Raw genomic sequence first — 27,558 nt, 5'->3', positions numbered from 1 at the left:
ACAAAAAAAATTTAAAGGCTGAAAATAGCCTAGTCAAAGTACTAGTGCTGGAGTAATAGACAAGGCAGAGTAGTAAACTGTAAAATCCCCCCTGTCCGTCCCTGCGCGGACACGTCCCCCGCGCCTTCTCACGGCGGCGGATGCCACCGCACGCCGCCGCCGCCGCCACCGTTAACGGTTAACCTCGCCGCCGTCCTCCTCCTCCTCCCCCTACGTCACACCGCACACGGCGTAGTCAGCGCGCCGCCGCTTTAAAATATTTCGCGCAAGCGCGCGCGCAGCCAGCTTCGTCGCCACGCCAACGAACGCCCCCCGCGTATAAACGCCACCGCCACCGCGCTCCTCTCTCTCTCTCTCCTCCGATCGATCCAAGAATCGAAGCAGAGCGGAGCAGCGTCGCCGGCGAGAGAGAGAGAGAGGTGTTCCGGCGCCGGGATGAAGCTCAGGTCGCCGATGTCGCGGCGCGCGCCGCCGACGATGCTGGCGCTGCCGGCGCCGCCGCGGCTGGGGTGGGGAGGGAGGACGGTGGTGGTCGGTGTACGGGACGACGCGGAGGGGAGGGAGCTGCTCACCTGGGCGCTCGCCATGGTCGCCTTCGCCGGCGACCGCGTCGTCGCGCTCCACGTCGCCACCCCCGCCGCCGCGGCCGGCGCCGATCAAGAAGGCGCCATGAGAATGGCGGCGAGGAGGATCAGAGCCACGGAATCGCTCGCCGCATTGCTCCGCGCGTACGACGGCTTCTGCGATCTCAACCAGGTTCGACTCGACTCCAGTTCATCGCCCACACTCCCCCAACCAGGTTCGATCGCTTGACGAATTCCTCGCCGCATTCTCAGATCAGCCTGGAGCTCAGAATCTGCCATGGATCATCCATCAAGAAGGCTCTCGTGAACGAGGCGAGCTCCTATGGCGCGGCGCACCTCATCCTCGGCGTCACAAACAACTCCCGGAGCCATCTCCGGCCATCTTCGTCGCCGTCGTCCTCCTCCGCCGCCGTCGCGAAGTACTGCGCGAAGAGAGTGCCTCCGAGCTGCTCGGTCCTCGCCGTCGGCAATGGCAGGGTCGTGTACAGGCGAGACGCCGCGCAGCAGCAACTCAACCAGTGCATCAGCCCACGTATGCTATTGCCAATTGCCCACACAATTTCTCTCTGAATTTTTGTTCATGAAGACTCGTGCCATTTGCAATGTTATGTGAATTTTGTTTCAATTCGTTTTTGTTTTGGTAAAAATTTGGGTGAAAAAAATGTTGGAATGCTGCTTCTGCTGCAGTGGTGGAGACGCCGAGGAGGATTTACCGGAAGATTTACCGGAAGCTCGTCAGAGCGGCGACGACGATCACCCGCGAGAAATCCCAGGACGACGCGGCGATCGCCGGCGGCGGCCGGCACCTTCGCCGGAACATCTCGACGCCGACGAGCGCCCCCGTCTCGCCGGTCGTAGCGTTCACGCCACGTCAGGCGGAGGTCGCCGCCGGCTGGCCGCTCCTCTCGCCGGACCTGAAGTCCGCCTTGCCAGAGTGGACGGAGATGTCGGTGGCGCGGTGGGCAATGCAGCTGCCGAGCCGGTGTCCGGCGCCATCGCCGCTAAATCCACGCAACAACTCCGGCGACCAAGCGACCTCACCGGCCATCACCGCATCGGAAACTCCATCTCCGGCGACCGATGAAGCGGCGGAGCAGGTTGCACAAGAGCTTGCCTCGCTGAGAAACAAGTACTCATCCAAGTACACCATGTTCAGCTACAGCGAGCTTGCAAGAATCACTTCCAACTTCTCACCAGGTAAAAAAAACCTAGTACATATGTATGTGAAAATTCATCTTCAGAAATCAAAATTTCGGATGAACTGAGCTAAACGATAATGAATTCATGATCCATTGCATCGGATTGGGATCGCGCAGATCGGATAATCGGCAAAGGCGGGGCGAGCGAGGTGTACAAGGGTTGCTGTGATGATGGCAAGGAGGTTGCAGTGAAGGTGCTGAAATCTTCAGACAAGGTGATGGAGGAGCTCGTCTCGGAGATGGAGATCGTCAGCTCCGTCCGCCACGGCAACGCCATGCCGCTCACCGGGTTCTGCCTCGACGGCGGCGGCGGCGCCGCCAAGATCATGCTGGTCTACGACTACATGGCGAGAGGCAGCCTCGAGGAGATCTTGCACGGTGAGTAAATGTAAATTCACAAGTTATAAAATGTGAATTCTCTGAACATTTTGATCATTTCTTGATCGATGTTGCATTGCTGTTGTTTTGTTTGTGCAGGTGAAAAGGAGGGAAAAGATCTGTTTGGTTGGCCGGAGAGGTTCAAGGTGGCCGCCGGAGTAGCACGAGCGCTCGTGTACCTCCACGGCGGCGACGGCGACGGCCGGCCGGTGATCCACAGGGACGTCAAGTCGTCCAACATCCTCGTCTCTGAAGATTTCCAACCAAAGGTAAAAAACATTTCTTCAGATCAGATTCTTGATTCTTCAGAGATATTTGTCAACAACACTGCAAAAATCTGAACCTGTGTGATGCGTGATGCACAGCTGTGTGACTTCGGCCTCGCGCTCTGGGCGGCGGAGGCGGCGTCTCCGGTCACCGGCGACGATGTCGCCGGCACATTCGGGTTTGTAGCTGCAGCTGCTTCTTCTCATCTTCTTGAAGAATTCAAGTGAGGAAAAGAACTTGAGGTGATCAAGCTCGCATTTCCATGGCAGGTACTTGGCTCCAGAGTACTTCATGCACGGCAAGGTCAGCGACAAGATCGACGTGTACGCCTTCGGCGTCGTCCTCCTCGAGCTCGTCTCCGGGAGGAAGCCGGTGAGCTCCGGCGGCGGCAAGGGCAAGGAGAGCCTCGTCATGTGGGCGAACACCATCATACAAGGAGGAAAGCTCACTGACCTCGTCGACCCCAGCCTGCCGACGGACGGCAGCGGCGTCGCCGGCGAGGTCGAGAGGATGACCCTCGCCGCCGCCCTCTGCATCCGGCGATCGCCGCAACGCCGGCCTAGCATTGCAAATGTGAGAGAGACTAACTACTACTCCGAATTGCCATGTCATTCGGCTATTCTCAACTTGCTAAGCTGCTGATCTCTGAATGTGTTTAGGTTCTGAAACTGCTCGACGGCGATGGCGACGCTGTCAGGTGGGTGAGGTCGCAGGCCGGTCTGTCCGCCGGCGACGACACCGACGACGGCGATGGCGCTTCGCCGGAGAAGAAGGACATCCAGTCGTACATCAACCTTGCGCTGCTCGACGTCGTCGACGACTCGGCGTCCGTCAGCAGCGGCGGCGGCGACTTCACGGCGGCGAACGTGTCGCTGGAGGAGTACACGAAGGGGAGATGGAGCCGGTCATCGAGCTTCGACTGAAGAGATGATCCATCATTTCCAATTTTTGGGAAAATTGGAACAATGCCATTATAATTTTGCAAAATTTAAGATATGTTATTCTGACCCACATATCATTGACTCATGTGGGTCCTACATGTCATTGAGATGCCGATGGCATATCTCAAACTTTGCAAAATTATAATGACATGGTTCCAATTTACCCTTTATTTTCTGGGTGTACATATTGATCTAATCATTCATTCAGTTCATTGTATTTTTCATGTGTTAGTCCAGTTTCTTCTCTTTGTGTTTTTAGGGGGTGTTGAGATTCCCATCTTCAGTTTTGGCATAGTGTTATATGCATTTCTGACGCAATTTGTAGTGTTACAAACTTACAATTCAAAGGATGAAAATGAAGTATGCACATTATTCTCACTAATGTTGATTCCAGTGTTAGCTTCCTTCCATCTTCGTGTAATCTACCTGTAGTGTGATGTTAACTTTGGGTGTACATATGCTGCTTGTTTATCGACTATGAACCTTTTCAAATGTTCTACTAACTTATAAAATGGCTGCTATTCTTGCTCAAATCAGTACTTCCTCAAATCAGTTCATGTCCAAGTCCAAACTAATACTCATTGCACAAATAAAAAAAAGGGTCATGCCACAGTAAGATATCACATTATAACAGACTATTTTATGCCGTACCAAATACTACCTCCGTCTCATATTACTTGTCTTTTTGAGTTTTTGTTTGTCAATGTTTGATCATTTGTCTTATTAAAAAAAATTTGGAATTATTATTTATTTTGTTTGTCAATTGCTTTATTATCAAAAATACTTTACATATGACTTATCTTTTTTTATATTTGCACTAATTTTTCAAATAAAACGAATAATCAAACGTTGCAAATAAAAAGTCAAAAACGTCACCTATTATGGGATGGAGGGAGTAGGATGCAGCATCTTTTTGTTCCGTAGTAATTCAAAATGCCATGGCCACAATCAATTTAGGCGTGCAGCGTGATGATTACAATAATCAAATAAACAGGTTAGTCCCAGAACATAGATGACTCATGACAAGTCAACTGAAAGCTACGGTAAGTTGTACTATTAGGCTTACGAGGAAATTGTTTCATCACATGCAACATCATGTGGACACAGGCACGAACAGATAGCATAGCATTAGCAGGTCATCACAGATATGCGAATGCATGTGCAATTATGCATTCATCAACAGAGAGCCAGGTCATTGCACCCAAGTCAACAAGAATAAGAATGACACGTTTGCACCATGATCACCTCACAAGTCAAACATTCTTGCAACAAGTAAAATGGGTAGCTAAGATTCCACACAAAGACCCCCCATAAAAAATTGGATGAACTTTGATAACGTGTTTAGATAAGGCAAATTTATCAAGAAACCATCTCAGAAACAGAATTAAACAGCACGCAAAGAGTAATGTGAAAGTTCATTCATTCCTATATCAGTAATTGAATGGGGCAATTGCAAGGTATCTACAACCAAGGAAACCTAACAGACACACACAAATTGTATAAGTTCTGCATATATAAGTAAAAACGCAAGCAAGCCGAACAAATTTAAAGGCATTAAAGTTTGTGCCAATTTGATCGTTTTTTTCCAGCGGTTGTGCTGATTAGACTCGCAGATGGAAATCAAAAGCCCACCCTTTTTTTTCAAAAACACAGCCCATTATCCATACAGCAAATTAGCAAATCACAATAAGAAAATTACTGCAGGAACATACCCCCCTTGATATAAAAGTCTTGAAAACAAGTTCACACACAACCAGAGGTACTCTGCCCACTAGTTATATCACTTCCATCATCTGACATCACGGTAACAGTTACATAGTTGAAATGCAGCATGGATCATCACACAAATTCCTTGGAACATTCGTGAACAAAGGCAATAAGGAACAAGAGTTCTGGAGCATGCTGGGTCAACTTAACCTGCTGTCTCGGTCTTCTCCAGCGCTGAAATTCAAAATTGTCACTTGATAAGGGAACAGGAAAGAAAGCAAACTATAGCTTCTATAGCAGTGTAAACTTACTGTTGTAGTTGAGTAACTTCTCGATGAGGTCAACATGGGTCATGAGCATTCGCCGGCAGCAGTAACGGACCAAACCCAATGCATCCAGAGCATCCCTGACAACAGAAAGTCGTAGAAAGTATGTAAAAAAAATTAATAACATGTACATAGATAGAGTCAACAGCATGTCAAAAACTAATAACAGCTCATAATCATTTCCAAAGATACATATGTACTTGCACCAGTGTTGTTAAGGCGCTAAGGCGTTTATGGAGACGAGTGTACACCTCAGCGCTATAGCGAGCAAGGTGTAAGGCAAGGCGACGCAATACGAGGTGGCTGAGGCGTGATTAAGGGAGAGATTTGCAAAGAAAATAGAAAGGAAAAGGAGAAAAGCCCACCAGGCCAGGCTGCCAGTCCACAAAAAACCAACATCAACTACCCCCACATCTCTTGTGCCCTAAGAGGCATCGACGCATCGTGCGCGGCTAGTTGACGAAGGAGAGCACCACATGTGCACGCTGAGATCAGCATCTCCATCCGCCAGCCGGCGGCCACCTCCCCCATAGCAGACCATCTCTGTCGCGGCCATTAGACCCCAATACCTCTCCTCCCCTCGCTGTCTTCCACTGCCACTGCAAGAGATAAGAACCGCAGCAAGCAGCAGCAGCTTGGATCTGGAGCTAGATCTTATGGCAGGGACATGGGATCTACAACAGCAAGCTGGCTGCGACGTGGAAGAAGGTGACCACAAGCTATCTAGGATTCTAGGGTTCCAGGATGAGGCGATGAGCTTATCCCCTTCTACTTTCTCTTTTTCTACTGGTTTTGCCGTCTCCTTTCCCTTTCTCCACTGGTTTTGCTGGTAAGGCGGGCGTATGCCTTGACACTTGCCACCGCCTTACCACTATGGTGACGCTACAGCGACGCCATAGCTACACCTTAACAATCATGATTTGCACAGACAAGCCAGAGGTAAACAAACAGATTAACTCGTAGGGAAAGTAGAAATGAATTGGCTTATCTAAACAAAGGTAAACACCCCTTGGATCATCAGTTTCCAAGATATGAACAAATAAAGCTTGCAGGTTGGAATGCATAGGTCAAGGTCTTATAGAATCAGAAAGATTGATGATTTCCCACTCTAAATGTGACAACATTAAGAGATAACAGCTTCATGTTACATTGTACTCTGACTTATTTCCGTATTTGTTTTCCCCCATATTCCCTACAAACAACACAGTCTTGACTCTTTTTTTTCCCTCACTTCCACTCACCTCTTAACCAAAACTGCTAGGTAAGCTTGGGAAAGAGAAGGGGGGAAGGAGGATGATTTTCACAAACAAATTGCAGGGGTAATAAAGTGGAGAATACACGCATAAATAAAGCAGCAAGTGTTCACTTCTTATATGTTTGCACTGCAAATGATCAATTACAACAGATTTCTATAATATCATATCCCATAGAAGCAATCATTTTGAGCAGAAAAACAATAAATTTTCCCAGTCACTTGTACTTCTGACTCGAGGAACTGAATAGGTACAGATGCTCAGGTCTGCTAAATTGGATTGCTTTCACCAAAATATATATCAACATTAACTTGACTATATCCAAAATCACTTAAAAAAGTATTAAGTAATCAAACCAACATCACAAATGCATGCTCCCAGAGATGAGATGCAAATCATCATTACCCCTCTGTGTAGTCAGCCTGGAGGAGATCCAGGTACAGATCCCACTTGTTCCCAATCACCTGCGAAATATGGGGAAAAAAATATGAGCACTTCCTTACCACTAAACCCTAATCCAACCAACCAACCAATCTCATGCGTACAAACCACTGGCCACACAAATTAAACAACTAGGGAATCTCACGAGAGCAAAAGCTACACTGCAGAATCTAGAAGCGACCGAAACCCTAACGAGCAGCGTGCCCTAACGGAGGCGCGAAGTAGCGGCAGCGGAGCCGCGGAGGCATCAGGGAACGCATCGAATCGGACGGAACCGCAAGAGAAAAAGCAGCCCAACCGCCCGCCGCCGCCGCCGCCTTCTCCGCCGGCGGCGAAGCGGGGGCCGTTAGCCGGTAGCCCTAGATGGGAAACGGTGGGGGAGGTAAAATACGTGGAGGACGTCATGTCTGGGAGATTTTCTACCTTCCCGCAGGTGAAGCACCGCACCGGGATGATCATCTCCGATGCGCTCCCGCCGCCGCCGCCGCCGCCGCCGGAGAAGAGTGGGAGAAGGGGAGAGTCGGAGAGGGTTTTTGCGCGTTTCGAAAGGGAGGAAGGAAGGAAAGAACGGTGTCCCGCAGCTTATACGGCATAAAACCCACCCACACATACATGTGGGTGACCCCACATGTCAGTTGGAGTACATATAACCTAATGAATCTGGATATAGCCCGTGTCCAGATTCATGTATAAAAGTAAAATTATTTCGGGATAGAGAGTATATGTACACCAAGTAAATCCCTCAGGTTTGGATAAAAAATAAGGGTTTGTGATCAAATATCTTGAACGACAGTTCCGTGTTTCAAATGTATCATCATTGTTCATCAACCGCAGGCAAATTTTAAATTTCGAAACTTAATTTAATGCTGATTTTGTTCTTTTATTGTAATTTATTTTCAAGCATTGTTTTTTAAAAAACTGTGGATAATAAAGATATGCATAAATTATTCCTTTTCTTAGATTTTACGCCTAGTTTACACCATTTTAAGAAGAAAATTCAGAGGATCAACCGAAATATTTCCTTCACTCTTGTATAATCAACTGACACTTGTGACCATAAATCTTTTTGACCATACAGATTTCATTTTTTTATTAAAAAAACAGAGAGAGGGGAAAGTATCCGCATCGTTATAGCCTGGTTAAGTGGTACTTACTTTCTTACTTTCTCCGTCTTATCTCTACTACTTAAAAAATCCGTAGTGGTGGTCTTGATTCCTGACATAGCAGACGCATCTGACAGACACGCGTAATCTCAACCATCCAATTTGCATATCCAAGTATCCAACGACCGATCTCCTCCCCACGCTCTCTCCTCTCTCGGATCCGCGTCCTTCGCCCTCCTCCCTACGTCGCCTCCTCACCTCGCCCACTCGCCCCAGCCGGCGACGTTGCCGCTGCCCACCCGCAACCGCCGCCAACGCCGCCGCCGTCGACTCCGCTCCAGATCACGCCGACGGGTCTACTCCTACTCCTTCTCCTCCCCGCCGCCGACGCCGACTCCTCTGCACACCTGCCACGCGCGCTGCCCACCCACCTCCGTCGGCGACTACTACTCCTCGAGATCGCCATCGTTGCCCGCGGCTCGCAACGCCGTCGACGCCGCCTTCGATCTCCGCCACTAGATCGACTCGCGACGCCGGCGGCGACCTGTCATCGCGCCGCCTCGTATCGCCATTGAGGTCGTCATCGTGCCGCCGCCGATTTCCGCCTCCAGATCGCCGACGCCAGCTTCTGGGCGACCTCCCAAATCACGCAGCCATCGGTCTCCTCCCACATCGCCTTCCCCTACGCCGGTCGATCGGGATCTTCGTCGTAATTTTTGATAAAAAGCTAGAGGCAAAACATTCAGCCTCCACAGCCGAACGCCGGGAAGGCCTCGCCGCCCTTTCCCCTGATCGACTACTCGATCTGCCTACACACATGGCCTACGACAAGTCTGCCTGGACTCGGTGAGCAGTTTTCTTTTTGCTTATATATACTTGCAGCTTAATTTTCCTCTCTCCCACTAATAGCATACATCAGTGAGATAATTGAAATCAGATTATGTGCATGTGTGACGCAAAATTTATTATATAAATGGACTTCTCATTCGATTGCCGTCTCCAGCATAATGTAAATAATCCTGATATTAAATTATCAATGGCTATTATGCATTTGTTCAGCCATCACTCCCCCATTGTGTTGCCTCCTCATCCTGCCGCCTCGCCTCTCGACGCCGCCACCGTAGGATTCATGAGCTCCCCCTGGATATGGCTGCATCGACGAGATACAATTTCCACTTTTAGCGGTTTCTTCATCTACCAAGAGTTCACGTGTATTGTGTTGGTTTGGGGATTCAATCTTGTTCTAATTTGTCTTTGTTCTTTTCTTTTTGGCAGACTGTATTCTCTGCTCCAAAAATCCCATTGAAGGTGATATAGTGCTCTGTTGCATCCTTTCTTCTAATTTGTCTTTGTTCTTCTCTTTTTGGCAGACTGTATTATCCTAAAATCCCATTGAAGGTGATATAGTGCTCTGTTGCATCCTTTCTTCTAATTTGTCTTTGTTCTTCTCTTTTTGGCAGACTGTATTCTTTGCTCCAAAAATCCCATTGAGGGTGATATAGTGCTCTGTTGCATCCTTCAGAAATCACAGGCAATACAACTGGTCACAAAGTTATATTCTGATCAAAGATAGATGGGGGGAGTATATATATACTATAAGTGTGAACTTTGAAATGCCAAATTGCAATCCCATTTTCTGATGCTTATTATAGATTGCAGGTTGCGAGCTTCTCTCTCAGAAGGACTGTCAAGTTGCCAGGTAATAGCTGTGAAAGTGCATGAAATTTGAGGAGAATGGTTGACTTTAAGTACAATAACTATATCATAATGTATGCAACTAATCAAATTTCTCATCATTGCAAAAGGTTTGGACTGCAACACCTGAACAACTGACTCTTGGAGATAGATTACTGAACAACTGAACTCTGCTTGTGAATACTTGTGTAGTTTCTGATTTGTTTAGGTCTGAAAGCTCTTGCTCAACCTAATTGTGTAGAAAAGTGCATATGCGGTGCAATTTAGGTGACCAAAGTTCAGACGAAGCCATATAAAGCAAGGTGACACATAAAGTGCTCTTGCAGTTTTACTTTTAAAAAAAAATTCTCAACTTTGCCCTTTGCATCGCATCTGACACTAACTTAGCCTGCTGCTCTAGGTAAACTGATCGCATTCCTCCTTGTTCTGTGTTTTGTTTTGTGATCACATTCCTCCTTTCTTAATAATGGTATATAATTTAGTTTTAGTTTCAGATGCCTGGGGTTTCTTACTTTGTCAAGTTTATAAATTTTACTGTTTGGAGAACTCCAAAATCAGCTAAATCATGTGCAAAAATGGCACATAATACAGGACTGATATAGATGTTTTATTTGAAGCAGCTGACAGGGATAACATAGGGGGATTTGCCTATAGACAGAGATCCATATGTTCTATGCCTTTGGTATACTGTTGGGATGCAAACAAGGTAAATCAGGAGGCCATCCTCTGATGATCCTGATTGGCCTTTTGTGCCATATGCCACTTCAATGCCAACTACCTTTCAGTGAAATTAGATGATTAGGGAGTTTGCATTACTAAGACAGGCATTCATTTTCTGTGATTGAAAACTAAGAAGCCTTTCTATGTAAATTAGTTTTAGTATCAGTTTTTTCACGGTTCATTTTGTCATTTGGTCTGATTGGTACTGTTCTATTGGTACTTTGGAAATATACAATACATGTTTGGAAACACTATAGCAGATAGAATTGATTTGCAAAGCATGTGGGTGTAGTCCCCACAAATTCTGGGTATTCAATCAACTTTTCTAAAGTTTCTATCCCCAACTACAAATGATCAATTAATATAGCTCAATTAGAGAGGACATGGATGCCAAATTTGTGGAGTAAAAATCAAGTTGTAATCAACTAGACATCTATAAGCATTGCTGGAGTGTAAAGAACAACTTCAGGACTGATCATTTTAGGACCATAGTGACATATTGAACTTAATAGCTAGGTTAGAAACAACTTCTAAAGTAAAAAAAAGAAGCATCTTCATGGTTTATTGAACTCCGGTGCTTTGCATGTGAATAAACCTCAGGATACAAAAGGGTGATAATTTTGTTACACCTAGAAATTTTAATTTTAATTTACAACATGTATACTTATTGCCTTGAGATTGTATGTCTGCCGGAGACCAGCTTAACTAGAGGCAGATTCTGCAAAATAATAGAATTTGAGCGTTTGTTAGTTGTTAATCGCAAAATTTCTTAAAAAGTTTTTCCTCAAAGTTTAATAGGAAGATCTTTGTTCCCGATATAAACCATCTGGCTGGACAGATACTATCAAAATATAACAACACAATGATAGCTCAAAATTTGAGTCACTTTCTTCCTGCCTTGTCAATATTGATCTGCCGTGCTAAAAAATGTAAGTTCGAAGATTGCATCCCATCACTGGATTTCTTTGAAAAATGATTGGGCAATGAAGATTTAATCGAAGAGCAAAAAAAATTTAAAAAATACGCGAAAATCACCGCCCACCCGCCGGCCCGCACACAACCAGCCGCCGCAACTCGTAGTTTCTTTTGGATTGCCAGATTTTTTTTCCCGTGATCAAAATTTCCTGTAGCAACGCACGGGCACCCTACTAGTAATGTAAAATTTTCTAGCATTGCCCACCTTCATATCTAAATTCATTAACATCTACATAAATGTTGGCAATGCTAGAAAGTCTTATATTACGAAACAGAGAAAGTACCTAGCAAGGTATGGGACTCACTGTATTGCTTCTTCTTGAGCAATAAACCCAGTACACTGGATTTTCCAATTCAAACAAACAGTTCACAAAATCCAAATGAAGAATGATGCATGAACATATTGCACCTTCTTCTCTGCCCATGACAATTCCATATTTCAATACAAAAAGGTGCAATAAGCCTGAATAGGTGACAGCAGAATACATAATGTTACACTTGTAAGTTGTAAAGATGCCATCCAATCTGCCTGAATAACAGAAACTTGACTGACTACAGAAATGATAAATTTACTACAAAAAATGTGCAATCCTTTCTGCACTGTTTTTTAAGGATGTATGGGATACAATCTTAACTCCAAAATATAACAAATGACAAACAGATACATGTAAGAATCCCGTATTGCTATCCAGCCTCACCGTAAATTAAAAGTAAAAGAATAGTCATCCTCTATTCAAAAATCTTTTCGCCAGTGGAGAAAATCAAAAAAATGATGGAACTGAAAATACAGAGGTACCCTGGAACAAAGAAGACTGTTTTCCAGGTTTCTGAGTTTGTCAGATCCATGTTAGAAGCCTTTGCCCCCTCCAGAATACTTCCCGTTAGGCCAACACCAACTATCCCAGCCAATGTCCCAGCTGTATTTGAAACCCCCATCACTATACCAGCAAATTTTGGAGCAACGTCCATGTGATTCACGGCGAAGCCTGCTCTTCCTAGGGCCAGAAAACCGAGCGATATCGATGAACAAAGCACAGTCCCTGAGGGAGTCCTGAATAAAGGAAGAGCCATAAGTGCAACAGCTGAAACAACGAAACCAATGGTGTTCAGGAGTTTCCTCGTCTTTGTAATAGATAAGATCCTTCTTGTAATCAAATGATCAGCAACCACTCCACCGATATTAGAAAATATAAACATGTTGAAATAGGGAAGCATCTTTGACGATCCCATATCCTGAAGGCTAAGCTGAAGGCCTAATTCAAAATAGGTGGGTAGCCAATTCATAAGGACATACAAGGCATAGTGGAAGGTGAAGTTGTTTACAACAATTGCCCAAACTGGTAGACTGAAGATAATCCTTCGCCATGGGATCTTTACAGTGCGAGGTGCAACAACCCCTCCTGCTTGTGCCTTGATCTTCTCTCGTGATGCCACTTTTGGCATTGACACTTTCGGAAGGTCAGTGCGAGGTGGCTCGCTGGAAAACTTTAACCATATTACAGACCATGCTACACCTAACACTGCTTCAACAAAGAAAACTGACTGAGCTCCCATGTGCTTCACCAAACTTGGGAAAAACAACATGCCACCGGCTGCACCAAGGTACATCCCTGAGGTTGTTAGAGACACTGAGCGAGAGCGCTCCTGCGGAGGCACCCATTGTGCCAGAACAGTGTGAATGGCAGGAAATATGAATCCTTGTGCTACGCCGACAAAAAGGCGAGAAAGGACCAGGATGACTTCTCTCTTGGGGTCTAGTGGAATTAAACCGCATATCAAAGACCACAGCACAAATGACAGCAGCAGAACACGTCTACCTCCAATTCTCTGTGCTGCCCATCCACCAGGGATCTGTGATAAGACATAACCATAGTAGAACATGGAAAGTATCATGCCTTTGTTTGCTTGATTCACGCCAATGGCATCAGCTGCCACGGTGTAAGCAATCGAGAATCCGACACGCTCGATGTAACAAACATTTGTGCAGATGAATGTCAGCAGCACAATGACATAGCGCTTTGGGAACTTCATTCTCGTCAATGCCGTCATTAGTAAAGAAAGATAACCACAAATTTCTCTGATGCAGTCTTAATCAGGCCACCACTTACTGACCTCCCACAAATATTCACCAGGGCTTACCATAAGCCTGCCTCTCTTCCTTCCATATCTAGGGACACTAAGATCTGAAACAGACAAAATACTGATCATTCACCAGTGTGAAACAGTGTGAGCTTCACTTCTGCTTCATATATCCATAGCAGTTTACTGATCTCATAAGCAAATTAACTGGAAAATTCTCTATATTCTGTGCATTAACTCAGAAAACCTGCTTAATGAAGATCAAAGAAGAAGCACACATCAGTTAGTTAAACATACCAAGAGATGAATATCTCTATATTGTGCCCTTTTACCCTACTGAGTAAAGTACTTTGTGGTAAGAACAGCAGAAAACAATCGAAAACAGCATAATATTTTTTTTTAAAAAAAAAGAAAATACAAACTGCAATTTGAAACCACGTGGTTTTGATTTCATACTGCCACTAACTCTACGTTCCAGGAGAAAAGAGGGAGATCTTGAACAAACAATAGTATTTTAGATTCCAGAAGAAATGACTATACAAGCCGATCGACAGATAATATCTACTTGTAGATCGGCCCTACGCGTATCCAAGTACCTAAAAAAAGGCAAACTTGCGCTAAGCTTTTCAGTTAAACAGTACCAAACTAAGCTTAAAACAAAGCAATTTTTAACCAATCCTGCAGTTCCAAGCAAGCAAACGGTGCTACCGCGTTGCACTAGTTCCACAGATTCAAGTCATCAGGGGGCAGAGAGTAGAAGAAAAATCTCAGCCAGAAACGCTCCCAGATCAAGAAAGATCTGCATCTAAAAACCTCAACTTTCTACCCAACTCCCAAGATCTCGGGCAAAACCCCAACCATCCACCTCCAAACTCCACATTGGATATGGATTAGACCATCACACCAACGGATACTCCAACCCAAGTCGCGAAATTTTGGTCAAGATTCGCCAAACCCCCGACGGCGGCCGCACATGGATTCAGAACAGAAACAGCACAAAGATTTTTTTCGCGGACGAGCAAACCCCCCACAATAATGGCAGGAATAGCAACAATCCCAACAAACCTGGGAACGGGAAAGGGGAATCACCTCAAGATCCCTGTTTCTTGCCGCCCGCCCGCCCGCCCGCACGCACGCGGTCCCAGGTGCCGGAGGAGGAGCCGTGGATCTGGTCGTGGTCGGGCGGCGGCGCTCCCTCCTCTCCTCCTCTCCTCTCCCCTGCTACTGTGCTGCTATACTACTGGCGCCAGTGGGGAGCGGAAACAGGGGAGCGCGAGGTCGGTCAACTTCTGCTCGTATATATTGCTGCTCTTTTTTTCTTCTTCTTCTTATTATTTCTGTTTCCTCTCCATGGCTTGCACAATGCAGATGAGAGGAGAATGCACATGCACCACCACTCCCAAGTTTGGTGAAAAATCTGTAGCTAATGATTTCGCACCTAATGATTCTTTTCCTATGTCGGTGATCTCTTCTTGTAGAAGAGGATTTGTTGGGTTGGTTTGATTTGTGACCTAAATTAGTCTTACCAATTTTTGTGAATGCCAAATTTTGATAAGTATTTTTTTTGAAACCTAAGGCGGAACTTTGTTCCACTTTTATATTTAGAAGAAGAGAATTGACCCAATTTATAAGGAAAACCGGGCCCGAAAACCATACAACTGCACGGTTAATTGCGAGAAACCGGCTAAAACCCACCACACAGAAGAAAGCAAGAGATCTAGCTACACAACTAGCAACAACGGCGGAGTCTAAATGTAGAACATCATTGCCAAGCTAAAACACAAAAGCGGCCCAAACAGCTCCAACATCACAGAAGAGGTGTTATCGTTGCCGAGCTAGCCGCCCAAGCGACCCAGCAGCGCCGACTTCACAAACCACAGCGACACTGAATCCGTGAAAGTCGCCAGAGCGAAAAGCAGCTCCGACATCCAACAATGGACATCAGCCAAGCCACCAAAGAGACACTTCCTTCACACGGCCAGCACCAACTCCTTGGAAGAGACTGCAACTTGTCATCGTTGCCAAGCATCGCCACACCCCATCAGCGAGCAGCTCCGACTTCATCAGCAGAAGCAACCGAAGAGCGTGTCGCCCACCACAAGAACGCCATGACGACGTCTCCAAGAAGGTTAACGGCGCCCAAGAGCGTCGTCGTCGTCGAACCGGCCAAAGGCACGGCAAGGCTTTCGCCAGCGTCTTCACATCACTCACACAAGCACCCCACGTCGACGACCATGGAATAGACCGTGACGTCTCACAAGCAGTCATACCTCGACGTGACCAACCACGTCAGCGCATCCACATCCACACATCGTGAGCAGGAGGCTCACCACCAGCAAGCAAACCTGCCGGAGCCCGCCTCGACTCCGCGCAGCCGCCGAGCTCGCCGGAGCCCTCCCGAGCCGTGCAACGCAGCCACACGCAACCGCCGCCCATGCCACGCTCGCTCCCGGTCTCCTCCTTCCCTGCCGCCCAACTCCTTCCCCGCCCTCATATGCTGACGCTGGCGTCGACACGCCGTCTGCTGCACGGCGCCACCGTCGCCAGCCATCACCACCACGGCCGTCAGCCGCCGTGGTCCACCGGTCGTCTCCACGCCACCATCACCAGCCGCCGCCGCCAGCCGCCACCATCACCGGTCGTCGCCAGCAGCCGCTGCCCATCCAGATCCGCCCGGGATGGCGCGGGTCCGGGGGACGGAGCGCGCCACTCGGCGCTAGGCTGGAGCGAGACGACCATGACGGCGCGGCAGAGGTCCCTGCCGTGGCGGCTTGGACACGCCGCGGTCCGCCGCCGACGTCGCCAGTCGCCGTGGTCCGCCGCCAACGTCGCCTTCAGTCGCCGTGGTCCGCCGCCGTCGTCGCCACCGTCACCGTCAGTCCCCGCCGCCGGCCACCCCCCCTTCAGATCCGGCCGGAAACGGCGCGGATCTGGCCGCCACCGCCGCCGCCCCGGACGGCTCCCCCAGCCGCCGAGCGTGGGGAGGGCGAGGCGAGACCCCGGCGCCGCCGTCCTTGCGGCTGCGCGGCTTTGCCGGCACCCGCTCGGGCGGCGGCGAGGTGGAGGAGGGGGCAGGGCGAGGAGGAAAGCGGTGGCGCGCGCGTCGCCTCCCGAGCCGCCCGGGGGAGGGCGACGCGAGGGCTGAAAGTTTCTCCTTCTATGTACTTCCTGCATCTTTTGATAAGTTTTAATATGGTTAATTTTGGCAAGGTAAAGTTGTGTTCGGATTGAAGCCAAAATAGCCTAAGTTAACTATCGAAATGACATATTTTCTTAGGCATGCCAAAATTTGGCTTCAAATCAAATAGACACTAAACACTATTGAAATTGCCAACTATTGGTAAGGCCAATTTAGGCCTCCAACCAAACCAGCTCGTCGTTCCAAGAGCGGGATATTTCAAGAAAACTATCTGGTTAATGAGAATTCGTAGTTATATGATCTATTTTCGGAATTTACAACTGTTGAGTTTCACAACAAGAATTTGAACCATTTTTTTTCAAAACAATCTGTCCACGTCGGCCCAACTGATAGGAAGAAAATGAATAATTAAAAAACCAAAGAATAATTTTAACGTAGAACAGATTACTGAAATAGCTGAGGATGCTAAAAAGCTCCCTAAATTTATAAGGTGTTTCAAAGAGGGTCAGTCTACACCAAATCAAGGGCTTGAGTTTCACGGTATAGACTATAGAGAAAGAATGTCTCATGAGAAAGTTAGCTAGAGTTGATGTACCCACTAATGTCGTGTTGGGTTGTTCGTGTTAGAAACTAATCGACCGCGCAGATAAAATGAAGTAACTCGTTAGTGCATGATAAATTAAATATTAGTTTTTTAATATATATATATATATATATATTTTGAAGCAATTTGCGTATATAATTTCTTTTTGAAAAAATTCACCATTTAGCGGTTTAGAAAATAAGAAAGTGAAAAAGAAAAAGGTAAATTGGGAAAATAGGACAAAGAAGACGGCCTAGGACCTGATTGATGATAATACAGAGAGAGTCATACTACACCAAATCTACTGTTCATCAGCATGACAGTAGGTAATGCGTGTAGTGCACTGCACCAGGTCTAGCCGGATCATGAAGCTGCTTGGCTATGCAACGCGGAATCTTCAACGTTTTAGCTAGATGACACACAGTAAAAAGCAAGAGTATCTCCAACAGTCTTCTTATCCTACTCTCCAAGTTAAATTTTAGCAATTTTAACTCAATTTCGCACTCCAACAACCTGGCTATCTGGATGGCCAAGCCATCTCGCTGGCCAAAGTCCTCCTCGAGCTGGCCAAATTTGGCCAGCCAAAATAGCCTAGCCAATTGTGGGCCTCACTCCGACAGGCACCCCTCACCCCTTTCTCTCTCCGCTACCGGCGTCGTCGAGACGCCATCGCCATACACCGCTGCTGCCGAGGTCGTCATTGCCGGGCGCCGCCGTCGTCGGCTCCGTCACCACCGTCGTCGGCGCCGTTGCCAGCTACCGTCGTCGGCTCCGTCGCTAGCCACCGTCGCCACCGTCGTCGGCTCCGTCGCCAGATCCGCTATAGCTGCCGAGGTCGCCGTCCGCTACCGTCGTCTCCGAGGTCGTCGTTGCCGGATGCCGCCGTCGTCGGCGCCGTCGCCAGATCCGCCCTGCGTCCACCCGAGCTTGGGGCCCTTGACGGGGGTCGTTCACCGCCCTCGCCGCCGACCCCATCACGACCTCTTCCTCCTCGTGTCCACCCCGCGCGCGCGTGCCGCCGCAGGAGGCGACGTACACCCGATTGGCCACCCCGCGTCCACCCGAGCTCGCCCCGAGCGGCGGCGACGGCGGGTGGCGATGCGGCGGCAGCGGCGGATGGGGATGGGCGGATGCCGGATGGGGAGATGGGGCGGTGGCGGCGGTGGGGGCTTGGGGAAAAGGGGGGAGAAGAATGAGGAAGAAGAAAGGGTTGCAGAGACTGACACGTGGGTCCCCTGTCATACACTCATAATAGAGAGGATAAATGGAGAGGCTGTTGGAGTAAACAATGTGTTTGACTTGCCAAATTAGACGGAGAGTTAGCCAAATATGTATTTGTAGAGTTAGATTTGGAGAGACTTTTGTAGATGAGCGAAGAGATAGAGACTAGATTACCTAAGCTAGTACCTTCACTTCACGTGCACAACCACTTCGATCTCGATCTATGACCTGCTTTTAATTGGTTAATTTACTCTTGGTGGTATCAAAATCAGGCTGTGGGTTCAAGACAGATTATGGGTTTTAATTTGCATGTAGACGACGATTTGTGGTTCTTGGGGCTGCAGGTGTTTGGCACATGATGTCTTTCTGTCGACGTATAACTAGAGGATACCCCGCGCGTTGCTGCGGGACATACTTAAAATTGAGTTGATGGGTAATATATGTGCATTCTCATGCTACAGAGAGAGAAACAGATGGATTTTTTGGATAATTTTTTTTTGGTGAATAGAGAGACCCAAAAATTCCAAATTTAATTTAGGTAACAGTAATTAGCTAAATCTTCAGAAGGATGCAGCTCATGGGTTAACATACAATGTAGTGTATTGTTCACTCAAATGCTGTCACCATGTAGCTTACACTGTTGAAGGTTTCAAATTGCAATATAATATATGGAGCGAAGAACAATTTATATTATTCAGTGAACAATTTATATTATTCAGTGAACTTTAGCCAATTAAAACACATTTTTTTGTGTCAAGATTTAGGAACACCTCAAAAGGTTGTGGTAATCTTCTTGCAGTCTTTCACTGATCCAAAGTCCAAACCACCAATTCTTTGTGTTTGATGCAGACCTGAAAGTGAGGATTGCATAGAGATAAGCGAACGTTGTAAGAACAAACTAAATGATACTCCTAATAAATATGGATTCAGAAATTTCAGAATACTGTTACCATCAGAAAGAAGAAAAGGTGCATTTTGTGCACAGAATATTAACATGTAAAGAAAGAACCGAAGCATGGCTAGGTGGACACGAAGCAGATCATTCTGATATTTGCATCAGTTGCTGGAACGCCTAAACACGGATCGCTTATAGTCTCATGTGAAGGCATATAAATCCATCCAATGAACCGTGCAGGTGGTGATGGTGTCCAGATCCATGAACTGGGATATACATTGATCTTAACGGAGGCCTACAAAGCAAAAAGGAATTGGAGAAAAAAATCAATCGGCTGTTGCAAAATCGATTGCTGCAAACAGTGAAAACAAACTAACGACCTGCAAGAAACTTCGAGGTTATCAAACAAAAGCATCCTTCATAAAAGATAAAAGTAAACTGATCGACTAATAGAGAGAGTCAGGATCGAACAAACGCAACGCTCAATGCATTAGGAGATCTAGACTCACGAATGAAGTTAGGCCACTGAGCGACGCTCCATCAGTTCCTCTCGTCGGTTTGTGTGTGCGGATGGCCACCGTCACTATTTAATATTTTATAGATCGGTGTTGCTCGAGTTAATCTGGTAGCCGACGGTTTCAGGAAAGGGAAACGTAGAGGCGGGAGAAGTGAAGAGGCAGGAAGGCTGTGATGGAATGCCGCTGCTGTAGTGCTGTTGGCAGCGCTCATTCGCTCTGGAGAATAGGATGCAGAACGATGGAGACATACTGGGCTGGATTGATGAGAGAATGGGCTGGGGGAGAAGAGAACATGGGCTGCGCTTGGACAGATTGATCTGGGACATCCAAGGTGTTGGCTGGATGGCTCATTGCCTCACGATTTAGATCCAACGCTCAAGAAAAATCAAGGTGACGTGGAAGCATGAGAAGGCTGGAAAATCACATTAACTACACTAAGTGGGGATCAATTGTATAGATTATATAGATGCACATGCACTTGTAGTTCCAGTGTCTCAATCTTTTATATATATATATATATATATATATATATATATATATATATATATATATATATATATATATATATATATATATATATATATATGCGCTAGTATGTCTTAATTAGGGCATCTTTGGATTAATTGGAGATAACATATATATGAGCAGTAAATAACGAAGAAAATGGGTGACATGTTAAGTTTGGATCATGTAGTACACTCTAAGATGTAGTAGTAGTAATGACTAAAATAATGCTTTCCTAACGGATGGGAATCTCAAGCTAAAAAGGAAAATTTACATCAGTCCCAGCCTAGATTTTCTATTAAAAAAAACCCAGAAAAACCTAGTAACCATATGGTTTCTCTACGTCTGCACTACGAGCTGATTTTCAATTATATATGACCATAAGCTTATAGCAAGTGATTGCTACTCCATCCGTTTCACAATGTAAGTCATTTTAGTATTTTCCACATTCATATTGATGAATTACTTATATTGTGAAACGGAGGGAGTAATTAGCACGTGCATGTTCCCAATGCGCACTCCTTTCCCCGTACATACTACGAAACTTTCAACTAAAAAATCATACAAAACTTTCCATGTGCCCTCATACTTTCATATTGACTCTAAAACTTTCACCCAAAAACAAAACAAAAAACTTTGTACTTAAATCATATACAAAGCTTCCGACTGCGCCCTCAAACTTTCATATTGAATTGGAAAAAGTATGATTTCAAAATCTAACTTTCATCTGAAATATCAAAGATTTTTATTCAACACATACAATTTTCAGCTTAAAATCAATTGAAACGGAACTTTAAACCGTGGCCTCAAACTTCCATCTTAAAATTTAAAAAAAATCAATTCAAAATCTCAAAACTTCCAACTGAAAAAAAAACAAAAAGTGTGTGCAAGTGGCGCAGCTATGCGAAATAGCCTTTTAAGCTGATGAATCAATGTGACAAATGTGCATGGACATTTTTAGTTAGGATTAATATAGGAGTTTTTTTTCTCTAGTCACTTGCAACACTAATAGGCTCGTTTGGTAGGGCTCCAACTACTAAATTTAATTAGGGAGAATAGCTAATATGGTCCCTAAAGTTTTGCTCCTGGGTTATTTTAGTCCTTAATCTTTCATATTGTCCAAACAAGTCCTTTAAATTTGTCATGTGGGCTAATATAGTCCTTGGTCCCACCAAAATCGTCACATGGACATGCCATGTCACATTTCTATGCAAAATCTATATGATTTGTCCAATTTACCGTTACGCATAGGAAAATAAAAAACAAAAGGAAAAAGTTAAAAAAAATATATGGTATATGTAAGAGCAAAAATATACCTCAAAAGGGTGAAAAAAGAAGTATATTTTTTTCTATGGTTATGTCTAATTCACCCTTATATTTATTTTTCTATGATATACGTAAGGGTAAATTGGACAATTCATCATAAATTTTGCATGAATGATGACATGACATATTCATACGATGATTTTGGTGGACCCAAGGACTATTCTAGGCCTTATGACAAAGGTTAAGGATTTCTTTGGACCATTTAAAAGGTTAGGGACTAAACTGATCCTACAGATAAACTTTAGGGACTAAAGTAGCTATTCTCCCATTTAATTACATAAGTTGGGTTTGAAGTAGAGTTATGAAGCTGTCAGCTCTACTTCTTCTTTGGTGATTCTAAAACCGTTTGATTGGACTCCAACTTCAGAAAAGGTGAAGCTATAGTTGGAGCTATGCCAAACTTACCCTAAAAATAACTTCCAGGCAAAAAAAAAAAAAAAGGAAAAACAAAAAATCCGATATACATATACATACGGTTGACCACTTGGGCTGGGCTGGGCCCCGTGGGCCTGGTTTGCGTAACGCGAGTGACGTATCTGCATACGTGGCAGTAGATCGTCCTTGGTCTCGTCTTCCCCCTCCACGTCGCCCTTGTTTATTTCCCACCAAACAAAAAAACCAAATCGCCGAGCAGCTTCGCGGCGACGCACCACGTCGGCCGGCCGCCACCGCCGGAGAGGGAGGGCCTCCCCGACCCTCCCCGCCAAGAAGGATCCTATGGCGGCGGGGGCGCACGCGTCGCGCGCTTCGGCTCCGGTAACAATTTCTCGCCATTTTTTTTTCTCGTTCTCCCTCGATCGAAACTGGCCTTTTTTTTTTCTCAACGTCATTATGTGGTTTAGTGGATCGGGATTTGATGGGCCTTGACTCAATCGACGGCGCCCAAGATTTTCTGGGCACGATTTTGGAAGGCGGTTCATGCCGTGGCAGTTTGGAATTTGGTGGTTCAGGAATTAGGACTCAACTGAGAACCTGGAGTAGGCATTTCCAATAGCTGTTGCTTTGTTCCTTTGTGAAATTAGTTACGTAAATGTTTCGTTCAGCTGAGGTGCAATCACTGAATCACTGAAGTTCATAGTTCAGTGAATGTTCTATATGGCATTGTTATGGAAAAGGAATTTAGTCCTTCCTAATGGCTAATGATGGAGCTACTGAACTAGCATGCTAGCTTCATTATAACATGTAGGAGTACAATTTGTATGCCTGTTCCAAAGCTCCGTAATTTTTCTATGATAATCCTGTCTAACTGTGAACCAACCTAGACAGTTTCTTGTGGTACTTGCGATATTGGCTCACACAGGCTACACAGCAGATTTTTAGGACCTCTACAACACCATGCTACTCGCGGTATTATGATTTATACCAGAATTTCTGTTCCATCTAAACAGTTTGCATAACATTTAAACAGGCCATGAGTTAGTTTGGAAATATAAATTATGGGTAATTCTTTTACTGTCGTAATTCAAGTTTCTTGGAATAATTTCCAAATTATGATCGCTTTCTTGGTCATTGACTGTGCAATTAAGTTTATTCTATTTATATGCATCTTTCTTATTGGCACTATTGAGGCTTATGGAACAACCAACTTACCTGTGTAATGGAATTCAGATCATTGCAGGTCTCACAGGTGCTCTTCGAGCAGCATATAAAGGCAAGTTGTCTGAGAAGAACTGTTTTTCTGGCATGATTTAACAATTCCTAATTTTCCACTAACTAGTTGAAACCAGTCACTTATCAGGATTTTCTCCTCAGTTATGCAACTTCCATGCGTCAGTAAATAATGGACTTCTCCACAGAAGGAAAATACAACTCCATTTTATATGCTCTTTTCGCTCCATACAAGCAAGATATAACCATTCGTCAGCTGTTGCACCTAAGGACTATTGCGAAACTTACATCCAGTTTCTAAGAGATAAACAGATAGTTCCTGATTCAGATCCTCCAAGTGCTAAGGATGTGGACCTACTTTACCGGTTTATTGATCAGAGGTAGGAATCTGCCCTTGAACATTTTTCAACATTTTTAGCTATGTTTCAAGTGAGATTAACTTCGCTATCTTCTACTTGCTTCAGTAAAAAACTCATGGTGTTAACTGGAGCAGGAATGAGCACTGAATCAGGAATTCCTGATTATAGGAGGTACACTTAACCCAGTTGCCAGACTTGCCATGTTTCTATGTACTATTCTAACATGCAGAATTTTTGTTTGGTGGCAGCCCTAATGGTGCTTACAGTTCTGGTTTTAAACCACTTACTCATCAGGTGTGACCCTACTTCTGCTTGTCAAATGACAACTATTATCATGCTTTTTTACTTCTTTGTGTCAAATGATAACTATTATCATGCTTTTTTACTTCTCTGACAGAGGTGCATGGAGATTTTTCTCTCATTATGGAGCTATTTTAAACTCATATGTCCTAAGTCAGTGTTTTTTCTAAAAAAATTTCATTCCTAAGACTAACAAAGTTGTGCACTCTCTGTTTCTTGACATATATTATCCATGTGAAAAGCTCATAAAAAATGCTACTTACATTAGTCGTTTTTTCTTTACATCAAGAGCTTTTTTAAAATAAGTTCAGACTGTTATATTTGTATTCATTTTTTCTGAGCAGAACTTATCTGGATACTTTACTGAAATGCTGATTTAAAAATGATTTTGGCAGGCGATTTTAAAATAATTCACATGGAGAAACCATTGAAAACAAAAAAAAAATCTATCATTAAGGAACATTGATGGACCTACTAGAACTTTTAATCCTCTGGCATGCTTTAATCTTTAATGTAATTATTTTTTTGACAATTGTTTTGTGGTTTTTGCAATTTTATGTTGTATTTCGTTCATGAATGCTTGCATCAACTTCTCCAGAGCTTGACAAAATTCGGTTCAGATTATGATTCACCTAAAGAACAGTAAAGAAACCTTTTACTGTTAAGGAACACTTATCAGATCTATATAGGTCTCAATTTTTTCTGGCATGAACCTTAATTTGAGATGTCATTGAATCATACTATATGATTTTCTGATAGTAAACTTAGTTTCTGCAACATATGTACCAATGTTCAGTAGGAAATCATGCTAGTAGCCCCTAATGCTCTCCTCATTTGTCCAAATCAGCTTACCAGTGATTACACCCTTCCAACTTTACTATTTGTAGGAGTTTGTTCGTTCTATTCGAGCCCGAAGGCGGTACTGGGCTAGGAGCTATGCTGGATGGAGAAGGTTCAGGAGAGCACAACCAAACTCAGCCCATTATGCTCTTGCATCACTGGAGAGAATTGGCCGGGTACACTCAATGGTTACTCAAAACGTGGATAGGTAATGGGCTGGATCTATGTCATTGCGGCGTAGTTGAGAATGATAATGTTATTTATTTCTCACCTTCACTTTTCACGTATGTATTTAAGGTTGCATCATCGTGCTGGGAGTAAGCCAGTTGAATTGCATGGAAGTGTGTATGAGGTAGCATGTTTAGACTGTGGTACATCCATTGACCGAGAATCATTCCAGGAGCAGGTCAAGGACCTCAACCCAAAGGTTTGCCTGTTTGATAGTTGCTTTTTTTTTTCTTTAAGCTATGTTCATTATATCAGTAGTATGTGCTGTACATATGACAGAAATTCAAAAAAAAAATATTAAATAGGTGTTAATGTTGACAGAAATTAAAATATTTGATAACTGAACTCTTGCATTTGATGCTATAATTGTTCAATAAATCAGACTTACAGTACATGAGTATAGGGAAATGATGTCATTTTCTGATCAAAGTTTCAAGTGAATCAATGGTTCTTACTCCCCTAATATGGACTATATTTCAGTTTTGGGACGAAGCATAATATATATTGCTTTATCTGCAGTGGGCTCTAGCTATTGACAGTTTGGAAGTAGGACAACCGGGCTCAGACAAAAGTTTCGGAATGCAGCAGCGACCTGATGGTGATATTGAGATTGATGAGAAGTTCTGGGAGCAAGATTTTGATATTCCTAGTTGCAACCAATGTGGTGGAGTGCTGAAACCTGATGTGAGAATACTCTCCTACCTTATGGGAGTACTTTTAGTTATTTTTTTTTAAAAAATCTCACGTATAAGTATTCGGCATTGGTTTATTGCAGTTTGAATGAGGAGTATGACAGCAGGCCATATTAGTTAATATTTTTATAACATTGATTTTTCATAATCAAACAAGGCCATCATTCCAATATATAATCCATTTTCAAACTTGATTTCCATGGTTTGCATGCATGCAGTCTTTCATTGGTGTGCATCTCTAGCAGTTCTTTTTTCGGACAATGTTTCTCTTACACTGTACAAAATTCCCTTTTTTTTCCTGATATTTTGGCAGCAGCTCATGTTACCACTTCGGAAAACAGCAAACTTTCTTCCTTCACTATTTAAAGTGATTGTTCACGTGTGTTCTGATATTTGAAGGTTGTGATGTTTGGTGATAATGTTCCTGAAGAGAGAGCTGAAAGCACTAAGGAGGCTGCAAGAAATTGTGATGCTCTTCTAGTGGTTGGTTCAGCACTAATGACAATGTCTGCTTTTAGGCTCGCAAGGTACCACCCGAAATATTATTCAGCCACCCCCTTGTATAAATTTAGACCTAGTTATCATCTGTTGAGAACATTTTTTTATGAGAACAAAAGATTGATGATAAATCCAATCCTAGGCTTGCACATGAAGCGAATGCTCCAATTGCGGCGATCACCATTGGTGAGACCAGGGCTGATAGTATTTTATCCTTGAAAATTAATGCAAGATGTGGGGAGGTTAGTACTTTCATCTCATACTTATTTTTTGTAATGCACCATATGACTCACTGCATTTCTCCCTTGCTGTAATGCCACCATCTTCTTCAGATACTGCCCAGAATACTTCAGATGGGAAGTCTAGCTGTACCAAACGTAAGTTAAGCTGGTGCTGCGCAGTCATCTTTGTCGGAAACCATGTTTCCATGTAAGAACAATTCTTTGGAGAACAAACAAGTCACAAGGGAAGACGAAACAATGAAAGAAACTTTTAGCAACTAATTAAGTTCAGTTCAACTGGGCAGAATATCATCTCCATCCTGTTTGCATGAGATGAGGGAGTTAACCTTGTTAACCCTGTTGTTGTAAGTGTGTAAACCTTAACCTTGTTAACCCTGTTGTTGTAAGTGTGTAAACCTTTTTCAGTGACAATTCATTCAAATGTTTCCAAAGATATGGATATCCCGAACTGATCAGCACATTGAAGAAGTACAATATGCTTTGATAGTTCCTTGTAATGTGTCATTAAGCAGAAGTTGAAAAACGTTCTAGCTGGTCCGGATATTTGGATTCATGTAGTCTATTGTGCTCTTCACCTGTTCATCTCTGCAGATTCTTCGTTGCAAAAGGTCTTTTTCACTTTTCAGAATACTAATAACATGTCCTTACGTTGTAAAGGATTATGCCTTTATAAGTAGTCTATGCAGATTCTTCGTTGCAAAAAGATCCTTTTCAGAATACTACTATACTAGTAACCGTACGTTGTATTTTTACGTACGGAATTACGGATACGTATACGTTACTCACAGGACAGAGTTACTCACACGACAGAAGAATCTATCATGTACTAATAACATGGTTAAATTTAATAAGGAAAAAAATCAAATGACTTATAATATGAAACGGATGAAGTATGACCCTTCTCACAGGGCTCAAAGGAGCAAAACAAGCTGTAAAT

General features: G+C 44.5%; 4 protein-coding genes across 7 annotated transcripts; 2 read left to right on the top strand and 2 right to left on the bottom strand.

Annotated features, from left to right (window-relative positions):
• Positions 1–119: 119 nt before the first annotated feature.
• LOC107275798 (protein kinase STUNTED) lies at positions 120–3,751 on the top strand. The gene is made up of 8 exons (XM_015763672.3): positions 120–756; positions 837–1,116; positions 1,272–1,781; positions 1,901–2,161; positions 2,261–2,430; positions 2,527–2,606; positions 2,698–3,001; positions 3,088–3,751. Exons 1-8 carry the CDS (start codon positions 436–438, stop codon positions 3,349–3,351), a joined length of 2,190 nt encoding a protein of 729 aa, XP_015619158.2. The 5' UTR covers positions 120–435; the 3' UTR covers positions 3,352–3,751.
• Positions 3,752–5,064: 1,313 nt separating this feature from the next.
• Positions 5,065–7,653, bottom strand: LOC4351671 (DNA-directed RNA polymerases I, II, and III subunit RPABC5). The gene is made up of 4 exons (XM_015762746.3): positions 7,520–7,653; positions 7,061–7,119; positions 5,388–5,482; positions 5,065–5,310 (listed from the first exon to the last, which is right to left on the bottom strand). Exons 1-4 carry the CDS (start codon positions 7,553–7,555, stop codon positions 5,282–5,284), a joined length of 219 nt encoding a protein of 72 aa, XP_015618232.1. The 5' UTR covers positions 7,556–7,653; the 3' UTR covers positions 5,065–5,281.
• A 4,373-nt stretch (positions 7,654–12,026) lies between these two features.
• On the bottom strand, positions 12,027–14,940 carry PHT4;7 (probable anion transporter 7). 2 transcript variants are annotated; one of them, XM_015762570.3, is made up of 2 exons: positions 14,758–14,940; positions 12,027–13,915 (listed from the first exon to the last, which is right to left on the bottom strand). In XM_015762570.3, exon 2 carries the CDS (start codon positions 13,636–13,638, stop codon positions 12,319–12,321), a length of 1,320 nt encoding a protein of 439 aa, XP_015618056.1. In that variant the 5' UTR covers positions 13,639–13,915; positions 14,758–14,940; the 3' UTR covers positions 12,027–12,318. The 2 variants fall into 2 exon arrangements, with proteins under 2 accessions (XP_015618056.1, NP_001410284.1); NM_001423355.1 differs by having other exon boundaries at positions 12,030–13,915; positions 14,734–14,874.
• Positions 14,941–22,447: 7,507 nt separating this feature from the next.
• Positions 22,448–27,203, top strand: LOC4351669 (NAD-dependent protein deacylase SRT2). Of its 3 annotated transcripts, none has more exons than XM_015762927.3 (11): positions 22,448–22,610; positions 23,473–23,505; positions 23,607–23,842; positions 23,927–23,992; positions 24,070–24,115; positions 25,009–25,169; positions 25,259–25,388; positions 25,709–25,873; positions 26,281–26,408; positions 26,522–26,621; positions 26,712–27,203. In XM_015762927.3, exons 1-11 carry the CDS (start codon positions 22,572–22,574, stop codon positions 26,763–26,765), a joined length of 1,158 nt encoding a protein of 385 aa, XP_015618413.1. In that variant the 5' UTR covers positions 22,448–22,571; the 3' UTR covers positions 26,766–27,203. The 3 variants fall into 3 exon arrangements, with proteins under 3 accessions (XP_015618413.1, XP_015618411.1, XP_066162688.1); XM_015762925.3 differs by having other exon boundaries at positions 23,463–23,505; positions 23,593–23,842; XM_066306591.1 differs by lacking the exon at positions 23,473–23,505 and having other exon boundaries at positions 22,448–22,639; positions 23,572–23,842.
• The last annotated feature ends 355 nt before the right edge of the window (positions 27,204–27,558 follow it).

The sequence above is a fragment of the Oryza sativa genome, chromosome 12, assembly GCF_034140825.1.
Source record: "Oryza sativa Japonica Group chromosome 12, ASM3414082v1".
Taxonomy (NCBI): Eukaryota; Viridiplantae; Streptophyta; class Magnoliopsida; order Poales; family Poaceae; genus Oryza; species Oryza sativa.
The sequence above is the reverse complement of the archived record's forward strand: the minus strand, read 5'-3'. Positions and strand labels throughout refer to the sequence as shown.

What these genes read in the sequence shown, in the direction of transcription:
- LOC4351669 (XM_015762925.3), top strand. Translation starts at nt 22,572, where the DNA reads ATGGCGGCGGGGGCGCACGCGTCGCGCGCTTCGGCTCCG. An exon ending in TCAAGGACCTCAACCCAAAG is followed by an intron (nt 25,389 to 25,708) that starts GTTTGCCTGTTT and finishes CTTTATCTGCAG; the next exon opens with TGGGCTCTAGCTATTGACAG. An exon ending in TCTGCTTTTAGGCTCGCAAG is followed by an intron (nt 26,409 to 26,521) that starts GTACCACCCGAA and finishes ATCCAATCCTAG; the next exon opens with GCTTGCACATGAAGCGAATG.
- LOC107275798 (XM_015763672.3), top strand. Translation starts at nt 436, where the DNA reads ATGAAGCTCAGGTCGCCGATGTCGCGGCGCGCGCCGCCGACGATGCTG. An exon ending in CTGAAGATTTCCAACCAAAG is followed by an intron (nt 2,431 to 2,526) that starts GTAAAAAACATT and finishes CGTGATGCACAG; the next exon opens with CTGTGTGACTTCGGCCTCGC. An exon ending in GCCGGCCTAGCATTGCAAAT is followed by an intron (nt 3,002 to 3,087) that starts GTGAGAGAGACT and finishes GAATGTGTTTAG; the next exon opens with GTTCTGAAACTGCTCGACGG.
- LOC4351671 (XM_015762746.3), bottom strand. Translation starts at nt 7,555, where the DNA reads ATGATCATCCCGGTGCGGTGCTTCACCTGCGGGAAG. An exon ending in GGTGCTTCACCTGCGGGAAG is followed by an intron (nt 7,120 to 7,519) that starts GTAGAAAATCTC and finishes CATATTTCGCAG; the next exon opens with GTGATTGGGAACAAGTGGGA. An exon ending in GAAGTTACTCAACTACAACA is followed by an intron (nt 5,311 to 5,387) that starts GTAAGTTTACAC and finishes TTTGAATTTCAG; the next exon opens with CGCTGGAGAAGACCGAGACA.